Here is a 23874-nt window from a genome sequence, read left to right as displayed (position 1 = left end):
GGCAACACACATATCAAGAATGAGAACTCCTAAAGAAACCCAAAATCGAACAATGAAAAACTAAAAGTGCACCTTTCACCACCAATGCACAAAACCTTCTAAATTATAACGAGGCAATATCGCAAAACGATGCTCTACCCTCAACGAAGAAACCCAATCTCTACAATCACTATCACATGATGAAATTAGAGGACCACATAAAGTCGACGACCAAATTAGAAGGAAAAATCAAAGAAAGGAAGAATAAATTAGCGCATTTTCCACCACGATAGCAGAAAATCTTCACGAACGACAAAACCCTAATCGCTTTCTTCTTCCACTAAGCACGATGATTTTTTAATCCTTGCCTTTTATACGTTTTTCACTTTAACAGAAAACACTTTCCCAATCAAATAAATATTAATTTCCTAGTTGTCTTAAAATGTGCCATATATGTAGTCCTATTCACTATTCTGTTAGTTACTCTAACTACGTTAGTAACTTAGTCTTAATCGGATTTTTTTTTTAAATCTAGAGGATTAAATTGGACAAATAAAAAACTATGGTTCTTTTTGAGAATTTCACTAAAATTAAAGGAGGAAATTAGGTATTAAAACAAAATGTTATAATACTATTTTTATTAAAATAAATTTTTTGATGTGTGAAATTAAAATAATTACGGTAATTACATATTAAATTACTTTATATTTTAACAATAACAATTAAAATTAATTTATAGATATTAACTATTTAAATTATCGTAAATTTTATTTTTTAATTATGTGATAAAAATTGATTTTTTAATTATTTTAATTTGAAATTTTAATATTTGACCAAATAAATATTTAATTTATATTCAATTTAATTTAATTTTAAGTGAGATAATTCTTTGTTATTTATTGGATAAATATTATTATATTTATTAAATAAATTTAACTTTATTTAAAAAAGGTAAGTATTTAGAACTAATCTATTATTATTTTATATTTTTTATAAAATTAAAAGTAATTAATTTAAATGAAATTGAATAATATTGTAAGAATTGGTTTAAAAGTAATTTTAGAAATAGTGAATAAAAAAGTTAATTTTAATATAAATATCATATATATAAATAATAAATTTGATTCTAGATTAAAGGAAGATCAAGTTGTTCAATTTTAAAAATATTGGTATTGAATTGACTCAAGAAAATATATATAAAAATAAAAAAATTTATTAAATATAAAATAATCATAATTGACGGTATCTTTTCATGATAGTGTCCTGTGTCGGGACTTAATTTGTAAACAACAAACAATTTTACAAAAAAAAAAAAATTAAGAGGAAAAAATAAAAAGAATTATGAATCGACGTATCTATGATACTGTTTGGAAAGTATACCAAGTACCAGTCGAAGAAACCTAATTAAATCAATTTAAAAAAAATAAAAACTTAGATCGAAACAATGTAGACCTACTTGCAAGTGTTAAATCAAAGTTGAAATCAATGAAGTAATTAAGACATTTATTTGTTATGAATTTTAATTTTAATTATAAAAATGAACTAAAAATCACAAGTATAATCAGTAATTGAATCTTTGTCAAAGAAAAACAAAATTCGGTAATGTAGTGACTGCTAGCAGAACTGAAATGAAACGACCCCGTTACATCGAGTCGTAAGTGTTAAGCCCGAACCTAAACCCAGTACGCTAAACCCCGACGCCCAAAATTCTGCGAGCACGCGCCACCACCGCCACCGGAATCTATTACTTAGTCGCCGATAACACTTCATCGCTGTTCCGATACTCCATTAAGCAGATTTACGGGCTCACACACTTCTTTCATCTCTATTGCGCAGCGATATCACTAATCCACAAACCTTTGACGCGAATGAGAAGGTTCATGCGTTTAATGCCGGTAAGTGGAGAAACGACAAATCCCAAAACTATTAAAAATCTCCATTCCTTTTTCTCTGGAATCGATCATACTATGAATTTTTCCAATGCAGTATCGGCGCCATTTGCTTTCGTCTGCGGCCTCAGAATCGCTCATGGACAAAGGAGAATCGTCATTCAGCAAATTCTTGTCGACTGGCCAATCGTTTTTACTGGCTCGGGGCACGTTTCGAATTTCTCTTGTTTTTTGCATAATAATTAGTTTTTCGATATTTCTTAAACGGAATTAATTGTTCTGCGTATCAGCTTTGGTCAGTTGCGGTTTCGTCACGAAAACAGAGGAGTCTCTGATTCCGAGAATACCGTTTAGATATCGTTATTTCCATGCGACAGGTTTTGTTGAATCTGATGTGAATTGCATTGTTTTTATTAATATTGGTGATTTGTGATGTCTATACGCTGAGGCTTCATTTGGTTTCCCTTTTCTGCTTGTATTGTTCCAGCATTGTCTTCTTCAGCTGACCGAGACTACTACCGAGTTCTTGGTGTTCCTGAAAATGCCAGTCAGGACGAGATAAAGAAGGCATTTCACTTGGTGCGTGAGTATCAGGAATCTCTTGTTTTGGCTTAGGACATATTCATTGATGAAATCTATGCTTGTTTGGCTAGGTAGAGTGAAGGTGGAATATATTGGAAGATTGTCATGTTTTGTTTGGGCAATGGGGATGATTCAATTTTCATCTTGAACACTTTTTGTTGGAGAGATGAAATTTCATTCAATTGCTTTGTACCTGGTAGGAGTGACAATAATAGCAAATTAGTCTATTCTCAGTCGGAGGAATATTTTATTTCAATTGTTTTGTACTTGTTAAGAGTGACAGCAATGGTAGATTAGATGATCTATTCTCAGTCACGACAATATTTAATGTTATCAAACCAGGTTTAACTATAAGGACAGGGAATCTTAATAGTTACTAAGCTAGATTTAACTGTTTATATGCTTGTGACTGACCTATAAAAGACATGTATGGAGGAATATTTTATTGTTTGAGAACTCATGAAGGTAATACTGGGGACTTTCTTATAAGGATAGGCTTACATTAGGATTCATCATTGAGTTCATGTTTGATTTAGTCTTCCATGTGCATAACAGAGACATAAAAACTATCCTTAAATCATGTTTTCTGTGGGCAATATAGTTTTGATTGTGGAAGCAAGGTGGATGTTAACAATAAATTTGGGTTTTGGAGATTGACATTATAAACAAAGGTTTTTTCTTGAGTAGTAGTACTCAATATAAGCAATTTTAGCAAAAAAACAATAGGAAAATGACTTCAAAGTAGAAATTAGAAATGCCTAACCACAACATAGATCAATATTACAGAATGTTTAGGTAATTAATGAAGATGTTACACAAAGGAGAAAATATTGAGAGTTTTTTGTGACCACAAAGCTCCTACAAAGCTAAAAGAGAAGTTTTTTCGTATTGTAGTATGATAGTAAGATTGAATATACTCTATGGTTGTGAATCTTGAGATTTTAAAAAACAGTGAGATAGAAAAAAATGAGAGCAGCAAAAATGAGTTTGTTAAGATGAATCTCTTGTACAAAAAAAGGACATAATACAAAATTATTGTATAAAAGATATTTGTGGCAGCTTTGTGTGACAATGATTGAAGAAAAGATAATATAAAATCAGTTTATATGGTTTGGATATCTTCAAAGGCAGCAACTGGTAGGAGAGTGGATCTCATGGTTTTTTACCTTTATGAAAAGGGACAGAGGGAGGCTAGAGAGACCTTGGAGGAAATTATTAGAAGGGATCTCATGATGAATAATGTCCCAAAAATTTGGATTTCAACGGAGCCTAATTATATTGTGAAAGAAAGCTAATTTTGTTGAGCACTACATTTTCTCTAGTTTTTACTTCACTTTTTGTCTAATTTAGGAGAGGAAATTTTTTTCTGTGAATGGAAAAAGAAGTTAAATCCATTCTCATTTTTGTTCAAAATTAAAATTTACTATATTTTTTATATTTTAATTTATATATTTTATAAACTAGTGACATGATTTTTCTTCAATATTTTTTAAATTTATACCTTTTCACATTTAACATGTATTACAAAGACCTATGCAATGTACAGGCTGCCTCTAGTTTGGTGGTACATGGTCTTTTCGATATTTCGCCAATGCGTGTGCATTAAGGGGAATTGAAAGCTTTGTCCCATAGTAAATTATCATGCTATATTTTTTCTATATTTTTTCAACTAAATTCTTTTCATCTTAATAAACTATAGGAAAGAAGAAAACACTTGAGTTAATAAGAGAGAAAAAATATTTTTGGAGGGCTTAAAAGACCCCTCTTATGATCTTCTATTTATAATGATAGAAATATGATACAAGGAGAAGATGAAAGATTGAAAGATTGCACTAGGAGCATAGGTACAAAACTAGGTACAACTCCTAGATAAACAAGTAGTAGTTCCCAACATAACTACTTTCTACCCATATTTAATACTTATTCCTACACTTCTCCTCAAGCTGGAGCGTATGTCCCAAGCTTGGAATAAATAAACTCAATCTGAGGTCCCCTTAAGGACTTGGTTAACACATCTGCAAGTTGATCATTAGATCCAACAAACTCAGTAGAAATTTCTTTTGACAACAATTTTTCCCAAATAAAATGGCAATAAATTTCTATGTTTAGTTCTTTCGTGAATATTGAACTGGTGGAGAGCAGCTTGGTTATCACAATTCATCTTCATGGCCTGGATCTCACAAAATTAAGCTCTTGAATGAGTTGTTTTACCATACAAGTTCACAAGAGACATCACTGCCTTATATTCAACTTTAGCAGATGATCGAGAAACAACATTTTGCTTTTTGCTTTTCCATGAGATAATATTTCCTCCAAGCAAAACACAATATTTGTGTTAGAACAATATCCATTGGAGAACCAACCGAATTAGCGTCACAATATCCAGTGATCAACACAAGGATTTTGCATGAATTGACTTACAACACCAACTACAAAAGGACAAATTTGGTCTAGTGATAGTAAGATAAACAAGTTTTCCAACCAGTCTTCTATACCTTTCTGGATCAGAGAAAACTTCTCCCCACTTTGCCATTAATTTTTGATTTGGATCCATGGGTGAGTCCATTGGTTTACAATTGACCATACCTGTATCTTTAAGGATGTCAAGAGTATATATATTTTTTTTGAGAGATTACAATTCCTTCCTTTGATTTGGGCTACCTCTATGCCCAAAATATATTTTAGATTTCCAAGATCCTAAGTCTGAAAATGATGGCATAAGTGTTTCTTTAACTAAGAGATTTTAACAACATCATTTCCTATGATTACTATATCATCAATGTACACTATTAAGTACAAACATTTTCCAGGGGAGGTGTGACAAAATAAAATAGAGTGATCTACCTCACCATGTTTCAGCCAAAAGGATTGAACAATGTGATTAAACTTTTCGAACCATGCATGAGGTGATTCCTTGAGACCATGGAGAGGTCAACGTAACTTACAAACCAAACTATACTCCCTTTGAGCAACAAACCCAAGAGGTTGCTCCATGTAGACCTCCTCTTCTAGGTCACCATGCAGAAAAACAATTTTAATATCTAATTGATGACGGGGGCCAATGATAGATAACTGCCGTGGCAAGGAAAAGTCTGAGAGTAGTCATTTTGGCCACCAGAGAGAAAGTATCACCGTAGTCGATCCCATATATCTGAATATATACTTTTGCTACCAATCAAGCTTTGAGGCGATCCACTTCACCATTAGATCTAACTTTTATGGAATAGAACCAATGACAATCAACTCTCTTCTTTCCAGATGGAAGTGGAATTAATTCCCATGTACCATTTTGTTCAAGGGCTTGCATTTTAGCAATGATGGCTTGTTGCCATCCAGGATGATCAAGTGTCTCTTTCACATTTTTAGGAATGGTAATAGAAGAGATAGAGGGGATAAAAGAATAATACAAAGGTGACAAACAATGATAACTTAAAAATTATAAATAGGATGAGGATTCTGAGTAGAGTTAATACCTTTGTGAATGACAATAGGCCAACTAGAATCCTTATTATTAATAGTCGTAGCGTCAGACGATGATGGTGAGGGACTTGATCAAGTGGACTCACCATGTGGTATTTGACTAGACATTGGAGTCAGAGGTGATGGTCTAGGAGAACTGTGTTGATGTGAGGAATTTGGAGTATTGGAAGGAGATGAAACAATGTTTGGAGTTGTATACATAGAGAGTTCAACGAAAGGTATAGGCAAGACTTGTTGGACAAAGTTTACATCTTGTGTAGAGGAAGGGAATAAAGTGTTTCCTCAAAATAGGTGATACTTGCAAACTTGTAATATTTCTTAGTGTTAGGGGAATAAGATGATACCCTTTTTGAAGATGAGAATATCCTAAGAAGACACATTTGATTGCTTAGACGGAAAGTTTGTGCAAACTTGGATACATACCATGAACAAAACACAGCCAAATACTTGAGGAGAAATGGAAAAAAGAGGTTATTTGGAAACACAATGGAATATGGAATTTTATTGTTCAAAGAAGAAGAGGACATTCTATTTATTGTTCTGCAATTTAATCTATCAAACTGTTTTTGGGGGTTAGAGCGTAGTATGTTGGTTTTCAATCTATATATTCCATCATCACACTGTTTTGACAACAATATTAAAAAAAATAAATGTTTTATTTTAGTTAATACTTCATCATGCCACACTTTTCTGTGTTGTGCAGCTCGCCAAAAAGTACCATCCAGATGCAAACAAGAACAATCCATCTGCTAAGAGGAAATTTCAAGACATAAGAGAAGCTTATGAGGTCATTATTATCATTTTATGAAAGTTTAATTTCTTCTCTTGCATTTTCAGACATGTTTACCCCTCCCTTCTTCAGGCTACATTATTTATGGTATAAACTAATTAACTGACATTGATATTTTCACTTGCTGTTTTGGTATGTAATTCCAGATATTGAGAGACTCTAAAAAGAGAGCACAGTATGACGAGGTAGTCTTTTATATACTTTAGAATTTTATTTTAAAAATATTAGCCACTGTTCAAAATTTATGGAGCTTCAATTGTTTAAGGCTGTTCAAAATTTCTTTAATTCATAAATAACTCTTATTTGCAATGTTGACTTAAATAACATTTTTCTATTATTTTCTCAAACGAACCCTTTTTTCAATTGAAGATGCGTACTCGTGGTTCAGAAGATACAGAATATAATCATGGTGATGCAGAAAGGTTTAGAAATGCTTATCGTTCTCATTTTTCGGATTCATTTCATAAAGTATTCTCTGAGGTATTTTTTTTCTCCTGTAATCTTGTCTTGTTTTATTAATTAATAAATAAATTAATTGAATATATATTATCATGGTCATGTGATTATATATGAATGGTCAAAATTGGTTTTGCATGATTTGTTATTGAGAATTCATTGAAGGGTCACTATCACTTCTTACCTTGCTTGTATGCTCTTACATGATACCCACCTTCTCTCTCTATACACACTAGTGCACACATTCTTTATGTTTTTGGATTCATTTCGTAGAATAATGTAAAGAGGAAATCTCGCAATTTTCTTGATGTAACAGATATTTGAAGAAGCAACTACTCAATTCTCATCAAACATAGAGGTTAGCTTAACCATTGTTTCTCTGTAGCTTGACATATATTCCTACTTTTCCAAACTTAATCTTTTGCTTAATGCTATGCTGATAGGTGGAGTTGTCTCTTACTTTCTCAGAAGCAGCAAGAGGATGCACCAAACACGTGTCATTTGATGCATACGTTCCCTGCGATTATTGCAGTGAGTGAATTTAGTATATTCTGGGAATTAAGGAAACTTTTTTATTTTCCATTTGTTATTATTGGTTTAGGAAATGGAAAAATATTGTTTTCATATGAATAAATTCTGATTACAAAAGAAGTTTAGCACATAATTTTGGCACATAATAATTTGATGCCAAACACTTTCATTGTATGAATTCAGATGGGCAGGGCCATCCTCTTGATGCCGTTCCAATAGTTTGTCCAACATGTAGGGGCTTAGGTCGAGTAAGTGCCTTCAAAAAGCAATGTTGATTATTAATTATTATTATATTCTTTAATCTTGGTTGTGATGTATTTTGCCAGGTTACAATCCCCCCATTTACATCAACATGCATAACCTGTAAAGGATCAGGCCGAATCGCTAAGGTATGTCATAAATGCCATGTCAAGTAGTTTTTGTATTGTTGGTTATCTATTTTGTGCCATAATCTTGCATAAATTTGTATTTTCTCTATCTAATTGGCGCAGGACTTTTGTATATCATGTAGAGGATCTGGGGTGGTTGAAGGGATTAAAGAGGTTAAAGTTACTATACCAGCAGGTTGGTTTTGATACTTGTGACAAACTTACCTAAAGTTTTGTGTTGGTTAGAGCTCATCAATTTGAACTGAACATAGTGGAATACAACTTGGTTGTTGCTGTAGTAGCTTCTTGCTCACATTGGAAATTCTTTACTGAGAGATAATCATTTCAGCCCATGTTTCATCTTTGTGTTCAAGTTTATTATGATATGGAATAGCCTTTTGCCCTTTTTATGGTGTTAATGGTTATATAGAAGAATCCTTTATGCATGGAAGTTTTGTCCGTGCTGCTGACCTGCCCTGCGTGGGTTTGGTTTACATTTGGCCTCCTATATTTTATTCAAAGAATAATCCTCCCCTTCCCCCATTCTTATCATAGTTTGCCATGAATTGGTAGGTGTGGATTCGGGAGATACAATCCATGTGCCAGAAGGTGGGAATGCTGCTGGAAGTGTAGGCCGACCTGGAAGTTTATACATTAAAATAAAGGCAATTTTCTGTCCTAATTATCTTGTGTTAGATCTCACAATATGCTATCTGCTGGCCTATTGATCTGTGGTTTTAACCAACTTTAGCATTTTAGAGGGAAATAGTGCTTGTTTGGGAAGCACGCACAATCAATTCTTCCTCAATGTGACATATTTCATTATAAAATCTGAATTCCATTTGGGCACGCATCATAATTATCTTCGATAGTTCAAAATTAGGTCCTGAAAAGCTATTGAGGAAAATACTAATTCTAGTTAAAACTTCGGGCTCGCCTCTTCAGAGTACTTTCTTTTTTTTTTATGTAACTTCCTTCTTTGTAAGTTCAAAACTGTAAAACCTGCTTCACTTAATGTACAATGCTCGGTCTCCTTAACTCATAAGTATTTGCTTCATACATTTTTTATTTCTTTCATATTTAAGCATTCTTGCTCTCATGTCTCTACACATTAAAGACTATATTCTTCTTAGCGTACATAATGGAGCTAATGTCCGAGGATGCATTTAGCATAAATTGGTCTTCTAGGTACTGTTGACTTTACATTAGTCCTTCAATGAATATTATTACCATGAATAGTCCTTTTCAAAACCAATTTGATTTCGTAAACTAAAACTGTATTCATGAATAGAACAGTGTACCATTTAAATAACTTAAATACTCATAAAATTTTAAGACTATGTATGGAGGTCCAAAATGGAAATTGACTCAATATTCATAAAATTTAAATAACTTAACAACAAAGTTGTTTTTATGTTTTCTTAGATTGTCATGCTTTCAATATTCAATATTTTGTAAAGTTTGAATTTGCTCGATAAGTTAAACCCTGAACACCATGACAGTTGTGTCATCAGTGAAAACTATTGATATAAATAATCTTACTGAAGTGTACAAGCTTCTTTTTCTTTGGCCTGCTCAAGAACAAATATCTAACTCTTTTAGGATTAATAGCTTATTACCTCTAAAGGTTATTTACCCCCAGTAGTCTAGTTAGGGTCAGGTTAGTGCAACATCGTAGAAGTGCTTTGTTTTCCTAGATCATGTAATTATGAGGCAATATTTATAATGCATTAGCATATCTCAGTATTCTTTTCCATCTTGATTATATGTCACTGTTTAAAATTTCAAACCAGTAATATGCTTTCCGCTATAGTACTGTTACATTTTTGTTTGTTGTGCCAAATGATGTTCTATACTTCTATTCTTATTGAAGCATCTTTTTTTTTTTTTGTTTTTTCTGTTGATATAGGTGGCAGAGGATTCAATCTTTACCAGAAATGGTGCGGATATCTACGTGGAGTCTAATATTAGCTTTACACAGGTGAGAACAAGATATGTTCTACGCTTTCATTACTGTTGGATGTCTAATCATCTGATTTAAAGGAGAAAGACCTGAACACTGATATAAAACTTATTGATATACTAGAGAAGAGTAATATTAAATCATACATAATACACCAAATAAAGCAGAATTTTCTATCCTAAGACTCTTCTGGAAAAAAGTTCTGTCCATGTCTGTCTGTAGAAAGCAATTGACATGTCACATCATTCTAAGGATTGAACATCTCGAGTCTGAGACTAGATTTTTGTGAAAGGTCCAATAGCAGGTAATAAACCTTGTTAGGATAGACTTTGATACCACTTAGATTTAACTTAATGATACAAAACTGACTTGTAAGATGATGATTACTCTCATATACTTTATATTGGTTCTATCTCTAGTCGATATGATATTTCTAACAAAAGCAATAGTGTCCTCTCCTGTTACTTGAGAGCAGTTAGGCCACCGTGCTCATTTACCTGAGGAAAATTCAGATAATAGAGCCTCACACTTGAGAAGTTGATGTGCATGTAGTGATCAAAGAAAGTATTGAAATGAGTATCTCCTGTACCTTCAGTCTTTCAGCTTGAGGAAACAGATTTACACATATTACATGAAGTGGTACAGCTTTTGTTCTAAGCCTTCATCATATTAGAAAGCTGCAAATATCTATTATGTAATCTTTGTACCATATTGATTATAACATACATGTTCTGCCATATCTAAGTCATCCTGCTAACACATAGAATAGTAAGTTCTGCAAATTCTGAAATTCTGTAACAGCGGCTATATCACATTTTACATGTGCTTAATCACAACAATTATCTTTTGCCATTTTTAGAATAAATGATCTTTAATATGATTTATTGTTAGGTGCTGTGTGCTTTGTGCCAATCATAGATCCTAGACCCCTTGTGTTTTTTTCCTTTTATGTTCTCTACTTTTTTGATGATCTCTTTGCTCCTGCCCACTCATCATGTCTTTAGGGGCTATAACATCTTTTTCCGGGACTCCTTCTACTATAACTTCTGAAACACTAAATGGAAAAAATTACTTCTCTTTTGCATTACTGGAACTTTAGTTCCTTGGCCAAGGTTTCACTTGAGATTAAAAACAAAGAAATATATTTCTAGAGGGCTTGAAGGCCCTTCTCATGTTCTTCTATTTATATTGATAAAGAGTTGATTGATACAATAGGGAGATGGAAGGTCAAGGGACTGTCCTAGACTACTAGGTACAGTAAGTAAATATAACCCAACACATTACTCCCTAGTTTAGTCATACTAACCACACTAACATAGTTAGACTTAATAATTGTTCCAACACTCCCTCTCAAGCTGGAGCATACAAATTGTATGTACCAAGCTTGGAATAAATAAACTCAATCTGAGGTTCCCTTAACGACTTGGTGAAAACATTTGCGAGTTGGTCATTTGATCTAACAAACTTGGTACATATTTCTTTTGTCAACAACTCTTCACGAACAAAATAACAATTAATTTCTATATGTTTAGTTCTCTCGTGAAATGTTGGATTTGATGCAATGTGGATAACTACTTGATTATCACAATACATCTTCATAGTCTGGATGTCACAAAAGTTAATCTCTTGAAGGAACTGCTTCACCCATGTAAGTTCACACGTTAGTGGCTCCATTGCCCTATATTCAGCTTCAGCTGTCGATCGGGCCACTGCATTCTGTTTCTTACTTTTCCATGAAATAATGTTTCCTCCAAGTAAAACACTATCTAGTAGTAGACTGTCTATCAGTTGGCGAACCAGCCCAATTTGTACACAGTACCTAGAGACCTGAATGCTTTCATTATCTTCATATTACAACCCTTGCCCAAGATCCTTTTTGAGGTACCTTAGAATGCGAAACAACCTTCCAATGGCCAACATATGGAGTGTGCATGAATTGACGAACCAATGCAACTGCAGAAGATAGATCAGACCTTGTAATAGTGAGATAAACTAGTTTTCCAACCAGCCTCCTATATCTCCTTGGATTGGAGAATAATTCACTTTCTTCTGCATTAATTTCTGATTTGCGTCCATAAGATTGTCTACTTGTCTACAATCAATCATAGCTATTTTCTTATAATATATCAAGAGCATACTTCCTCTGAAAGATTACAACTCCATCTTTTGACTGAGCTACTTCAATGCCAAAGAAGTATTTGAGGCTTCAAAGATTCTTGGTTATAAAATGTCTACATAAGTACTCTTTCGGTTGAGATATTTCAGCAGTATCATCTCTTGTAATCACTATATCATATACTATTAAGTAAACATTTTTCCCGAGAGAAGTATGATAGGAAAAGACTGAATGATCTGCTTTACTGCATCTTAGCCCAAATTTTTGAATAATGGAGCTGAATTTTCCAAACCAAGCACATGATGATTGCTTGAGGCCATCTATAGAGTGATGCAATTTGCATACCATACCAAACTCCCCCTGAGCAACAAACCCAGGAGGTTGTTCCATGTAAACATTTTCCTCGAGATCTCCATGGAGGAAGGCATTTATTATCTCCAATTGATGAATTGGCTAGTGACGAATTGCTACAATTGCAAAGAAGAGATGAATAGTAATCATCTTGGCCACAGGTGATAAAGTGTCACAATAATGAAGGCCATAAACTTGAGTGCACCCTTTTGCAACTAACCAGCTTTGAGTCGATCAACTTCACCATCAGGGTTGACATTAATTGCATACACCATCGACAACCAACTGCCTTTTTGCTAGGTGGAGAGGTAGAAGCTCCCAAGTATTATTGTGGTCAAGACCTGCATTTCTGCAATCATGGCTCCTTACCATCCAGGATGATCAAGTGTTTCATTCTCATATTTGGGAATAACAGCAAAAGATACCGAGGATAAAAGGGAAAATAGGAAGGCACCAATATGTGGTAGCTAAGAACTTTATAAATGGGATGTGGGTTTTGAGTGGAACGCTTTTGAGAGCAGTGGACCATCCTGAATCAGCTTCACCAGGAGTCATGATATCAAGTGATGAGGGAGGAGAATCTAAAGTAGGGGATTCACCATGTTCTTGGAGAATTGGACTATCCATCAGTGTCTTGTGTTGGAGGATATCAATATGTGGAGATGATGGTTCAGGAGAACATTGATCAAGACTTGGATTGACAAAGACATTGGAGATATTGGACTAAATCACTGGAATAGGTAGGACTTGCTGTATGACATGAACATCTTGAATAGATGGATAGAAGTAAGGAGTCTGTTCAAAGAATGTAACATTGGCAAACATGTAGTACTTCTTGGTTTTAGAAGAGTAACACTAGTATTCTTTTTGAAGTCATGAGTAGTCCAAGAATAACACGAGCATAAATTTTGTCTAACCCTAGAGACATGTCATGAACAAAACATACACAACCAAAAAACCTTGGAGGATTATTTGCAAACAAAATGGAGAAAGGATTGAGAGAGGAGGATGACATCTTGTTAATAAGAAAACATGCAGTTAAGATGACATCCCCTAGTTATGGATGGGAATATGGGCACCCAGCAAAAGGGTACGAACACTTAAAACCAATTGTCTATTTTTTCTTTCTGCTATATTGTTTTGCTGTAGTGTATGAGGACAAGTGGACTGATGTAATATACTATGTGAACTCAAAACTGCAAAAAAAATGGATGAGAAGTACTCTTTGGCATTGCCATTTCTTAATATTTTGTTTACTAGAGCCATTTGTAAGGGTTGTAAATGATTTTTTTTTTGAAAGAAAATGGTTGAGAACAAAGAAGTATTACCAGAGATGTGTTTAGCAGCACTTGAGTCAATTACTCATGAATTTTAACCTTCCTTAGATTGAAAATGCAAGCTATAGATGTGCTTTGAGTTTGAGATGTTTATGCCAAGTTGTTAGACTTTAACTGTAGATGCTTTTGATATTCATCCTTAGTGAACTAGGAGTCGGCAGTTTCGGCCTTTGAGACATTGGCTGTTTCGGAAGGAAAACCATGCAAGGAGTAGCAGTTTTCTTGGGTGTGACCCATCCTTTTATAGTATGTGCACTGAGGACACCCTCGACCTCCACGTCCTCCTCTAGTGCCTCGTCCTCCTCTTCCTCGTGTGGTAACCATGATAGAGGTGGATAGTAGCGAATGAAGCTAGACAGTCGTAGACAATAGTGATTATGTCTGACAATAGTGGCTTCTAGACTTCTCTGAAATGAAGTTTCGAGGGATAGAACAGAGAGAGGGGGCTTCGACGACAAGTATGGAGGGGGCGTGGTGACGTTCTGATGAGAGGACAATGTCGTGTGGACTACACACGCCTGGTTGTCGCAAACATAGACGGCGAGCATGGCAGTGAACTGGCCTTCTACACCAGTGGGGTTGGCGTCGCTCAGAGTGACGATCCAGATTCTGTGGTCGCTGGATTAACTATGAAAATGGCTGGTGGTAAACGGTGGCAGACAATGATGAATCGGCAGAGAACAGTGGTTGACAGTGTTGGATAGTTTCAGAAGGTAGTGGACAATTGTAGATAAAGGTGGATAGTAGCGAACAAAGCTAGACAATCGTAGACAATAGTGATTATGTCCGACTGACAAGACGAGACAAAAACCAAAGTGGGACTGACCTGCTAGCAATCCTCCTCTGATACCAACTTGAGATTAAAAACAGGAAATATATCTCTAGAGGGCTTTAAGGACCCTTCTCATGTTCTTCTATTTATATTGATAAAGAGTTGACACAATAGGGAGATGGAAGGTTAAGGGACTATTCTAGGTACATAACTAGGTACAGTAAGTAGAGATTTGTTACTAGTGATGTGATATGTGGCTCTTGAGTCGAAAACCTAAGGACCAATAGAAGAAGATTGAGTCAGATCAACAAAAGATATACCTGTGCGTGCAACAAAAGCAATGGAACTAGAGGGCTTACGATCCTCACACCATTTAAGAAATTCATTGAAGAGAGTAGATTTGACGATAGGAGCAGATGAAGGGGGATCCACAAGAGATGATTGTGAGGGAGGATTAGTCTGAGCAAAAGCAACATATCGAGGAGGACGACCATGTAAAGCATAACACTTATCAATTTTGTTGCCTAGCTTGCCACAATGGTCACACTTGGGACACCCTTTGCTTGTGTTGTGAGAGCGATTGCGATCATCATGTTGAGATGTCAAAGTAGAGAAATTATTGGCAAAAACATATGGATCATTGAGAGATTTGCATAACACACATAATAGGGTGGAACAAGTAGAAGTAAAATTGGCTATAACAGGGGAACCCAATATCTGATCACAAACATGGGAATATTTATCAGGAAGTCCTTGTAAAATGAAAACCATGAAGAACTTTGACCATTGCTCTAATTCTTGGGCAGAAGTAGAGGTAGGAGATAATAAGTCATTAAATTCATGAAAAAGAGGATGCATCTTACCCAAATAATCAGCCATAGGGTCCTGATTGCGAAGAGCAACAATATCAAAAAGATTGTGACAAACACCATAAAGACGTTGAGTATCATTAGTGTATAACAATTTGGCTTGTTCCCAGACTTCAGAACATGTGGCGTAAGTCCGAAACATTTGTTTTAAAGAGGATTGGATCATGTTCTTGAGAACCATGCATTTATGAGCATCAATTCTCTTCCAACGAGAAAAACCACCTGGAGCAATATCAATCATTTTTTGAATAAGATAATCAAGATATCCCTGACTCTCAAGTCAAAGTTTAATGTTCGATGCCTAAGTCGCATAATTTGTGCCATCTAACTTATCAATGACCAAATTCACACTGAGATAGTGAAAATGGACTGGTCAAACACACGGGTGGTTATAGAAGAGATTTTAGAATTAGAAGAGGCAGCAAAAGATGCCATGGAGGAAGAGAGAGAAAAACCCTAAAACACCAAAGAGGTCTGATTGGATCAACAAGACCAGACCTAAAAAAAGTAGAACGAGGCGATTTCGGCGTAGGGGATCATTGTTGGAGAGGATGGACGACATGTCGCCACACGTAGCAGTGAAACGGGAGGAGGCGCGACTGCGAATGGTGCGTGAGGACGTGTCGCTGCTCTGATGGCGATGATTCTTGCAGTGTTGAGGTCATCTGGCCAAGACGATCATAACTGTGTGGTTACCGGTCGAAACTGACACTTCAACGACGACGGTGGGCGACAGTGGCAATGGTTGTTGTGGCAGGGGCAATGAAAAAATAATGCCAAAATAACCTTAAGCTCTAGATACCATGTTGAATATTGAGAAAAACTATATAGGGTTAATCTCCCTCTTGTGTAAAATACACATAGGGTGAATGTATTTATAATACTGATACAAGAATATATGGCAACCAGATATGAATATGCTAAATAGAAGATATTGTAATTGTTGGAAGTCCCACATCGACTAGAGATAAGGCAATTTCATAATATATAAGTGAGTTAGGCTTAAAGTCCACTTCTAACATGGTATCATAGCCAAGTTAAAGTTTATCCTAGCGAAATTTCTTGGATATTCTGTTGCACTCGTTATCGGGCTGCTAATGGACCACCCATTAATTTCTAGTCCCACGCACGAGATGTATATACCTTGGCATGGGGGGTTATGTTGGAAGTCCCACATCGACTAGAGATTAGACAATTTCATAATATAAAAGTGAGGTGCAAACCTCACCTTGTAAGCCGGTTTTGTGGGGTTGAGTTAGGCTTAAAACTACTCTTCTAAGAGTAATAAACAATATCAACAATATTTACCAATATCAAACAATGTCTATTTTCCCTTATGAATAATAAACGCTATGTTTCCCTAATTAACGCGATATATCTAACAAAAATAAATTGCCTTTTTATTCGAGAAAAGTTGTTTTCCAAAGAAATCTGCACCAAGTTTGTTGGATCATATGATCAACTTGCATATATATTAACAAAATCATTGAGAAGTCCCTAAATTGGATTTATTTGTCCCAAGTTTGATACATATAATTCTAGAAGTCCCTAGACCGGATTTATTTTTTCTAAGCTTGGTACATATAATTTGTATACTCCAATTTGATTTGTATACTCCAGCTTGAGGGGGAGTGTAAGAATAAATGATCTTTAATATGATTTATCATTAGGTGCTGTGTGTTTTGTACTAAACCTAGTTCCTAGAAATGTCTTCTAGAATTCTCTTTTGTTCATTGTATTTGATTTATCCCAAGATATTATAAATATGAAACTCTTAGGAGAGGGGATTACATACTCTCTCAAATTCCCTCTAACTCCTCTATATTTTTTTCTCAAGTGCCATTACATGCATTTTATTAGAAAATATTATTTAAATGAGTCCCACTATAAAAGACTTGCACATACCTTTTGCGTCTTAATTGTCTGATTGACAGTGCACCTAAGTTGATATCAGTGTTATTAATCAGACAAAAGCTTTAACATTGCAGGCTATTCTTGGTGGCGAAGTTGAGGTGCCTACTTTATCCGGGAAGACGCAATTAAAAGTAAGACAAGATTTATTTTCAATGTTAGTTTAGTTTTTTTATTTTTATTTTTTGGCAAAGAGTAGTTCAAAGGAATGGAGTATGGCTCATTTAAAGGTCAAGGCATGTTAATTATAGATTACTACCAGTGAATCCCTACAGCTTTTACTGATACTATAAGATCTTTTCCTGTTGAGTGATTTTAGACAACTTCGTCAATATAATATTTTTATTAGACTGAAATGGAAATGATATATAAGATTAGCATACCCCTCTTTTTCTTTTGTAAAGGTTTTCCTCCTGAGTCGTGTCTTGAGAGACGTTCTTTTTAAACCTCCAGAATGTTGGAATATATGAAAATATCTTATCACACAATACCTTACATTATCTCCAATGATTACTCTCACCTATCCTCTCAATATTTTTTAGGCTTGATTATTATACTCCTTATTCTGTCATATGGTTTGTTTCCCTAACTAGTTGGGATTATATTAATATAAATAAGAGTTAGTGTCCTAGGTTTTATGATCACACTATGTGCATACATTGCAATGCATCTTAGTTAATAGATGCAATGCAATCTAGTGTTTCGATCTCTTTTCCTTCCTCTGACCTTAAATCCCTTAAGCTTTAAAGAATTACAGTACAACAGTGTACACAATTAAGTCCATAGTAGTCATTCACGTGTTAAAGTGACACACAATAGGACAGTAGTAGCCATTGTAACATTTTTTTGTCAAAAAGATAACTTCCCTGCTTACTTAGCATTGTACTTCGTTGTGTTGTGTATTCCAAATTTATGTTCTAAATCTTAATGCTGAAGGGATGTGGTGGGAGAAAAACAAGCCTGGCTGTTTGTTAGTTAAGTGGTTATTCAATTAATGAATCCAGTGGTTGATGATGTATATAAATATACATAGGGATTGATAGTTGGGTGATACATTGTGTGAGAATTTGTATAGGAATCGAGGGAGGCTTCGACCTTTTGAGAGTCCAGGAGTGGTCTTAATACATTTCATTCATTCACTTGTATTTGAACTGGTTTCTATCATATTGTTTCAATTATCAAATTTTGACTTCCAACTTGCTGGAGTTATTGTTCACATGACTGCTTCTTTTGACCATGCTTTGCCTAATATTCTGCGATTGTGTTCCCCTCAGATACCCAAGGGTGTTCAACATGGACAGCTTCTGGTATTAAGAGGCAAAGGTTAAATGAAATGTTCTCTTATAGACAGTTTTTTTGACGAGTTTTTAGTTCTTTTCTTTCGTGGTGCTCGAAAAGTATATTTACCATCATTGTTGATGTAGGACTTCCAAAGCATGGATTTCTTGTACATCATGGGGATCAATATGTACGGTTTCGTGTTAACCTTCCAATGTACGTTCCTTGCACTCATCTTCTTTTGTAGTTTAACTTAAAAGACCTTAGTCTTTGAGGAATGTGTTATTTATAATGTAAAGAAGCAATATGATAGTGTGTAGAGCACATAGAGTTAGGTTTATGCATTTATAAATAGGAAAATACTAAGAGACGAGCCAAAGTTTGTTACGTCTAACACTTTTCTTAAACTGGTTAATATAAATCATATGTATTAAGCATATGTTACAAATATAATCAATTTTAGGTCCTCATAATAGTTTAATAAAAATATTTGCTAATTGATCATTAGAGTTAACAAACTCATTTTTTATTTCTCCATATATAATCTTTTTTCGAATAAAATGACAATCAATCTTAATTTGTTTGGTTCTTTTATGAAAGATGGGATTTGAGCTAATATGAAGAGTAGCTTGATTGTCACATATAAGGGTCATTTGAGTGACCTATCCAAATTGCAAGTCTTTTAAGTAATTTTTAAGCCAAATATGCACACAAGTAGCTTAGGGCATAGCTTTATATTCTGCTTCCACATTAAATCTTAGTACATTTTGTTTCTTGCTCTTTCAAGAGATCAAATTATTACCAATGAATACAACATATCTAGAAATGGATCTCGTATAAGGAGAGTCTGCTTAATCAACATCTGAGTAACTTACAACTCTAGTATGATTATTGTGTCCATATAACAAGCTTTGTCTAGGAGAAGCATCTGAGTAACTTACAACTCTAGTATGATTATTGTGTCCATATAACAAGCTATGTCTAGGAGAACCTTTAATGTACTTCAATATACGAATGACAACATTCCAATGATTTACACATGGAGAATTAAGAAATCCACTCCCACACTAACTATAAAGGAAATATTAGCGTAAATAACTGTAAGATAGTTTAATTTTCCAACTAATCTTTTGTACTTCTTAGGATTTGAGAGTGACTCACCATGATTAGGTAGGAGTTTGGCATTGGGATCCATGAGTGTTTCAACAAACTTTGAATTTATCAACCCAAATTCCTCCAAAATATCCCATGTATAGTATCTTTGAGAAATAACAACATCATTGTTCAATTGTGCTACCTCAATTCCTAACAAATATCTAAGTTTGCCAAGGTCTTTGGTTTGAAAGTGGTGACAAAGGTGTTGCTTTACCTGTGAGATGCCATGGTAATCACGTGTAAGTACAATATCATCAAAATATAATATTATATATACATACACCCAACACTTGAGTGACAGTAAAATATTGAATGATTTGTCTCATTGTAAGTCATACCAAATTGTTGAACCTGCCTCATCTAAGAGACTGCTTGAGGCCATATGCGACATGTGCAATAGGAAGTGATGCGACATGTGCAATGCAAGCGCATTGGAGCTTTGATCACAACAATGTTTATTGTGTGGTGGTCGCTTGGCTTGGACGATCACAATTGTGGTGTCACTGGTCCAAGTGGCATGGAGATGGCATAGGCGGTGACATGATGGGGTATCAAACTAGGTGGTGTAATGTCACTGGTCTAAGCAGCATGGAGATGGCATAGGCAGCGGCGACACGACGGGGTATCAAACTAGGTGGTGTAATATAGTGGTGGAGAAAAACAATGGCTCGAAAAAGAAAAACAGAACAATGTCGGAGAAAGTTTTCAAAAGAAAAGACGGGGTATCAAACTAGGTGGTGTAATATAGTGGTTGAAAAAAACAATGGCTGGAAAAGAAAAAAAACCAAGAACAACGTCGGAGAAAAAGGAAAAAAAATTTGGCACAGGTTAACCGATCAGGAGGCAAGGATTAAACCTAATTCTGATGGCATATTAAAATAAAAGAGAGAGAAAGGCATAGACTAAATCTCTAATGTGTGTAGAACACATAGGAATATGTATTTATGAATAGAAAAGTACAAAGAGATGGGCCTAACCGTTACACGTAACAGATACCATGCAAGGAGTAGCAACTCGTGTGTATGACCCATTATTTTGCAGTACCTTTTAAAGCCATTTCACTACTTATTGTGTTACTGTTTATGCTTGTTTGGTGAATGCTTGCTGCTACGTGTTGAATTTGCACCATATCTTATTGAATTTGCTTATGTGTGATTTTTTTGTGCCTTACGATAAATGGTATCTGGATAGTGCTTGCCTTTTCTTTGATTATCCTTACAATAAACTCTGATATGCTTTCTTCCAAGTTGCATTTACATCAACTCACTTCTGGTCTACTCATTCTTTTAGTGCAATCAATGAACGACAACGTGCTATACTTGAAGAACTTGCGAAGGAAGAAATAAATGAGGGAAACAGCTCTTCATTTGGGGGAAATTGGTATGCACATTCACTAAGTTCTTGGCATACCGTACTAGTTTTAGTTGCCTGTGGTCCTCGTAAATATTTGATGATTTCATGGCTAATTGGGTTGGGCTAGATGACAATACGGACACATTACAGTTGAGAGAATAGTGGGTCAGAATGCTTTGAAATTAAAGTAACTTGTAAAACATATAATAGTAAAGCATTCTTTGTCTTATCCTATGAATTGCATAATCATCACAGATACCAGTTTTGACATGCGTAGACCTCACCCTTGTATGTATTTACTTGATAATTTCTTGAGTATGCTTGCTTTATTTGTTTGGTTTAGGTTTGTGTGATTATCTGTGTTTTTGAGTGACATCTGATTATAATGGAGACAAAAATGGATAACAGGCTTTACCAGCAGCTATCTACTGGTTGAACTTACAGGTGGCAGCAAATTCTTGAACACACGACGGCTCCAAAGTTTATGCTGGAACTATCTGTGCTGATATTATTCCTTGTCTTCATTAACAAAGTGTTGACCTGATAGCTGGATCAAAGATCAAATAGGATTGCACAGCAGACTAGCCAAAGACCAAGTTTTTGTGGTTGCTAAGTTCTTCATTCTTAGGAACCAAGTAAACTATAAGGTATATTACTGAATTTATCTCCTTCACTGGTAGTTTCAGCTATGTCTTTCATTTGATGCATATGCATGTTTCAAAAAAAGTGCAGAAAGAGTTGGTTGTTCTAGATGCAGCTCCATGAAGTAGCACATGCCAATTAATGCTGTTGACTGTCCTATCAATTAATCGAAAAGTTTGCATGCATGCACTTGTTATACTAATCAAGTTTTTAGAAGTTTCATTATTTCTTGCCAATCATCTGGAGAAAGGAAAGGCAATAAGATTAGTTTGCCAAGAAAAGCAAATCACATAATATACTTTTTTAACAGTCAAGCAGTTAGCATGATTCATTATTATACTTGGTCCATTCATAGATTGATCAAGGGACTAAATTATCCTAAGAACTTGGAACAATAGATAATTTTGGTGATTACTCACTTTGTCCCATTGTGCCAGTTATGAATAGAGTGGACGAAGTTGCAACTGACATCTGTGGAGTTGGGCTATCGCTGAATGATGTTCTTTCATGGAGGCCAGTTATTTTAAATGTTCTCAATTTTTCAATGGATAAGATTGACAACGTTGAAAATTTATTTCATGAGACTTCTACAGTTTTACTGATTAATGCGAAGGTCGCCGTGGGTTACACCTATCGAAGATGGGAACTTCCGATGTATATTTGTTTCCCTTGGCTTTATAGTGATATATTTGTAGTGCATTTGATGTTGTAATTTAGATGCCAAAAGTGAGATAAAAAGAGGGAAAATTACATTTACTAAAATCTCATTACACTTGTACTCTATCTAATTTTAGGATAGAGACTTAAAATTTTAATAAAATAATAGTCATACACTTTGTAGCTTTTAGAAAAAAAAATGTTAACCTTTCTTTTTCTTATATTTGTGATAAACTAATATTTCCTCCATTTATGTTTTTAATGGAATGTTCCTTATTTCTTAGTTTATTTTAAAATAACATTTAAGATAAAATTTAATTAAAAACTATAAACATTTTAAATTAAAATTTTTAAATATAAAATATAAAAAATTAAAAATTTATTTTATGAATAAAACCTAAAAGATTTAATTATAGAGATATTGCATCTAGCATCCACCCTTCTTAGGGTGTTCTTTCAAAATCACGTTCATAATTTTTCTACGCATATTTTAGAATTTGCCAGGTTATACATAGACTAACACTCATTCCTTATTTTATTTATATTTAAATTTCTGTATAACTTATTTATACTTATACTAAGCACATTTAAATATAATAATAAGTCAAATAATTTAATCATACATTTTATAACTATTTATTTGTATATTAATACGATGTTTTCTTAAAAATATGTATGTTTAATATTTATATAAGACAATTTATAATTGAGTGATTATAGTTTTTTTAGATTTAATGTGTAGGTTAAATAGGCTTATTTTGATGATTTTTTACTTTCGTTATACTTTTTGAATGTTATTGTATTCTAATTTTCTTTTAAATGCAAAATTATATTCAAAATCAACACAATGACCTCTTAAATCCCTTTTAACAACAACAATGATATTTTAACTCATTTTCTTCACTCATATTGCCTATGTGTAATTTTCTAATTGTAATTTTTTTCCCATTGCACACTTGTGATTTTTGGTGGGAAATGTTTCCTCTTTAAAGTATAAAAACTCATTCTTCTTCCCTAGTTCATTGGTGCATTTTTGGGTGGGAAAGGTTTTTTCTTCGAAGCAGAGAAACCCATCATTTTGAAGTTTTTCATTTTGGTAGAGGAAACTCAAAAGTTGAAAGCTTTGGCAAGAAAACTGATCTCAACCAACACAACATCAAGGCATCTGGTTTGTGTTGTCCAGGGCAATTGGTGGTTTTGTGTTGGTCCGTTCATCCATTCCATCCTTTGTTTACATTGAGATATCATACTTTTTTTGCATGTTTATGGTTGGATTTGTCGTGGGTGGGGTGTACGATTGAAATTACTTATATTGGGTTGAAATCGATGTAAAGTTAGTGAGAGAAAGACATTGGTACTATTTGTTAATGATGTTATGTTAGTGGAACGTTTTGT

General features: G+C 34.3%; 1 protein-coding gene across 2 annotated transcripts; it reads left to right on the top strand.

Moving 5' to 3' along the window:
- The first annotated feature begins 1581 nt into the window (after positions 1-1581).
- On the top strand, positions 1582-22669 carry LOC114193522 (chaperone protein dnaJ 1, mitochondrial). Of its 2 annotated transcripts, none has more exons than XM_028083353.1 (20): positions 1582-1874; positions 1966-2074; positions 2159-2245; positions 2356-2447; positions 6634-6717; positions 6867-6905; positions 7090-7200; positions 7493-7534; positions 7620-7707; positions 7891-7955; positions 8034-8096; positions 8199-8271; positions 8649-8740; positions 9985-10056; positions 17472-17528; positions 18669-18717; positions 18819-18888; positions 21118-21207; positions 21625-21827; positions 22260-22669. In XM_028083353.1, exons 1-19 carry the CDS (start codon positions 1848-1850, stop codon positions 21722-21724), a joined length of 1410 nt encoding a protein of 469 aa, XP_027939154.1. In that variant the 5' UTR covers positions 1582-1847; the 3' UTR covers positions 21725-21827; positions 22260-22669. The 2 variants fall into 2 exon arrangements, with proteins under 2 accessions (XP_027939154.1, XP_027939155.1); XM_028083354.1 differs by having other exon boundaries at positions 21589-21827.
- Positions 22670-23874: the final 1205 nt, after the last annotated feature.

The sequence above is a fragment of the Vigna unguiculata genome, chromosome 8 (genome assembly GCF_004118075.2).
Source record: "Vigna unguiculata cultivar IT97K-499-35 chromosome 8, ASM411807v1, whole genome shotgun sequence".
NCBI lineage: Eukaryota > Viridiplantae > Streptophyta > Magnoliopsida > Fabales > Fabaceae > Vigna > Vigna unguiculata.
This window is presented reverse-complemented; position numbering and strand designations above follow the sequence as displayed.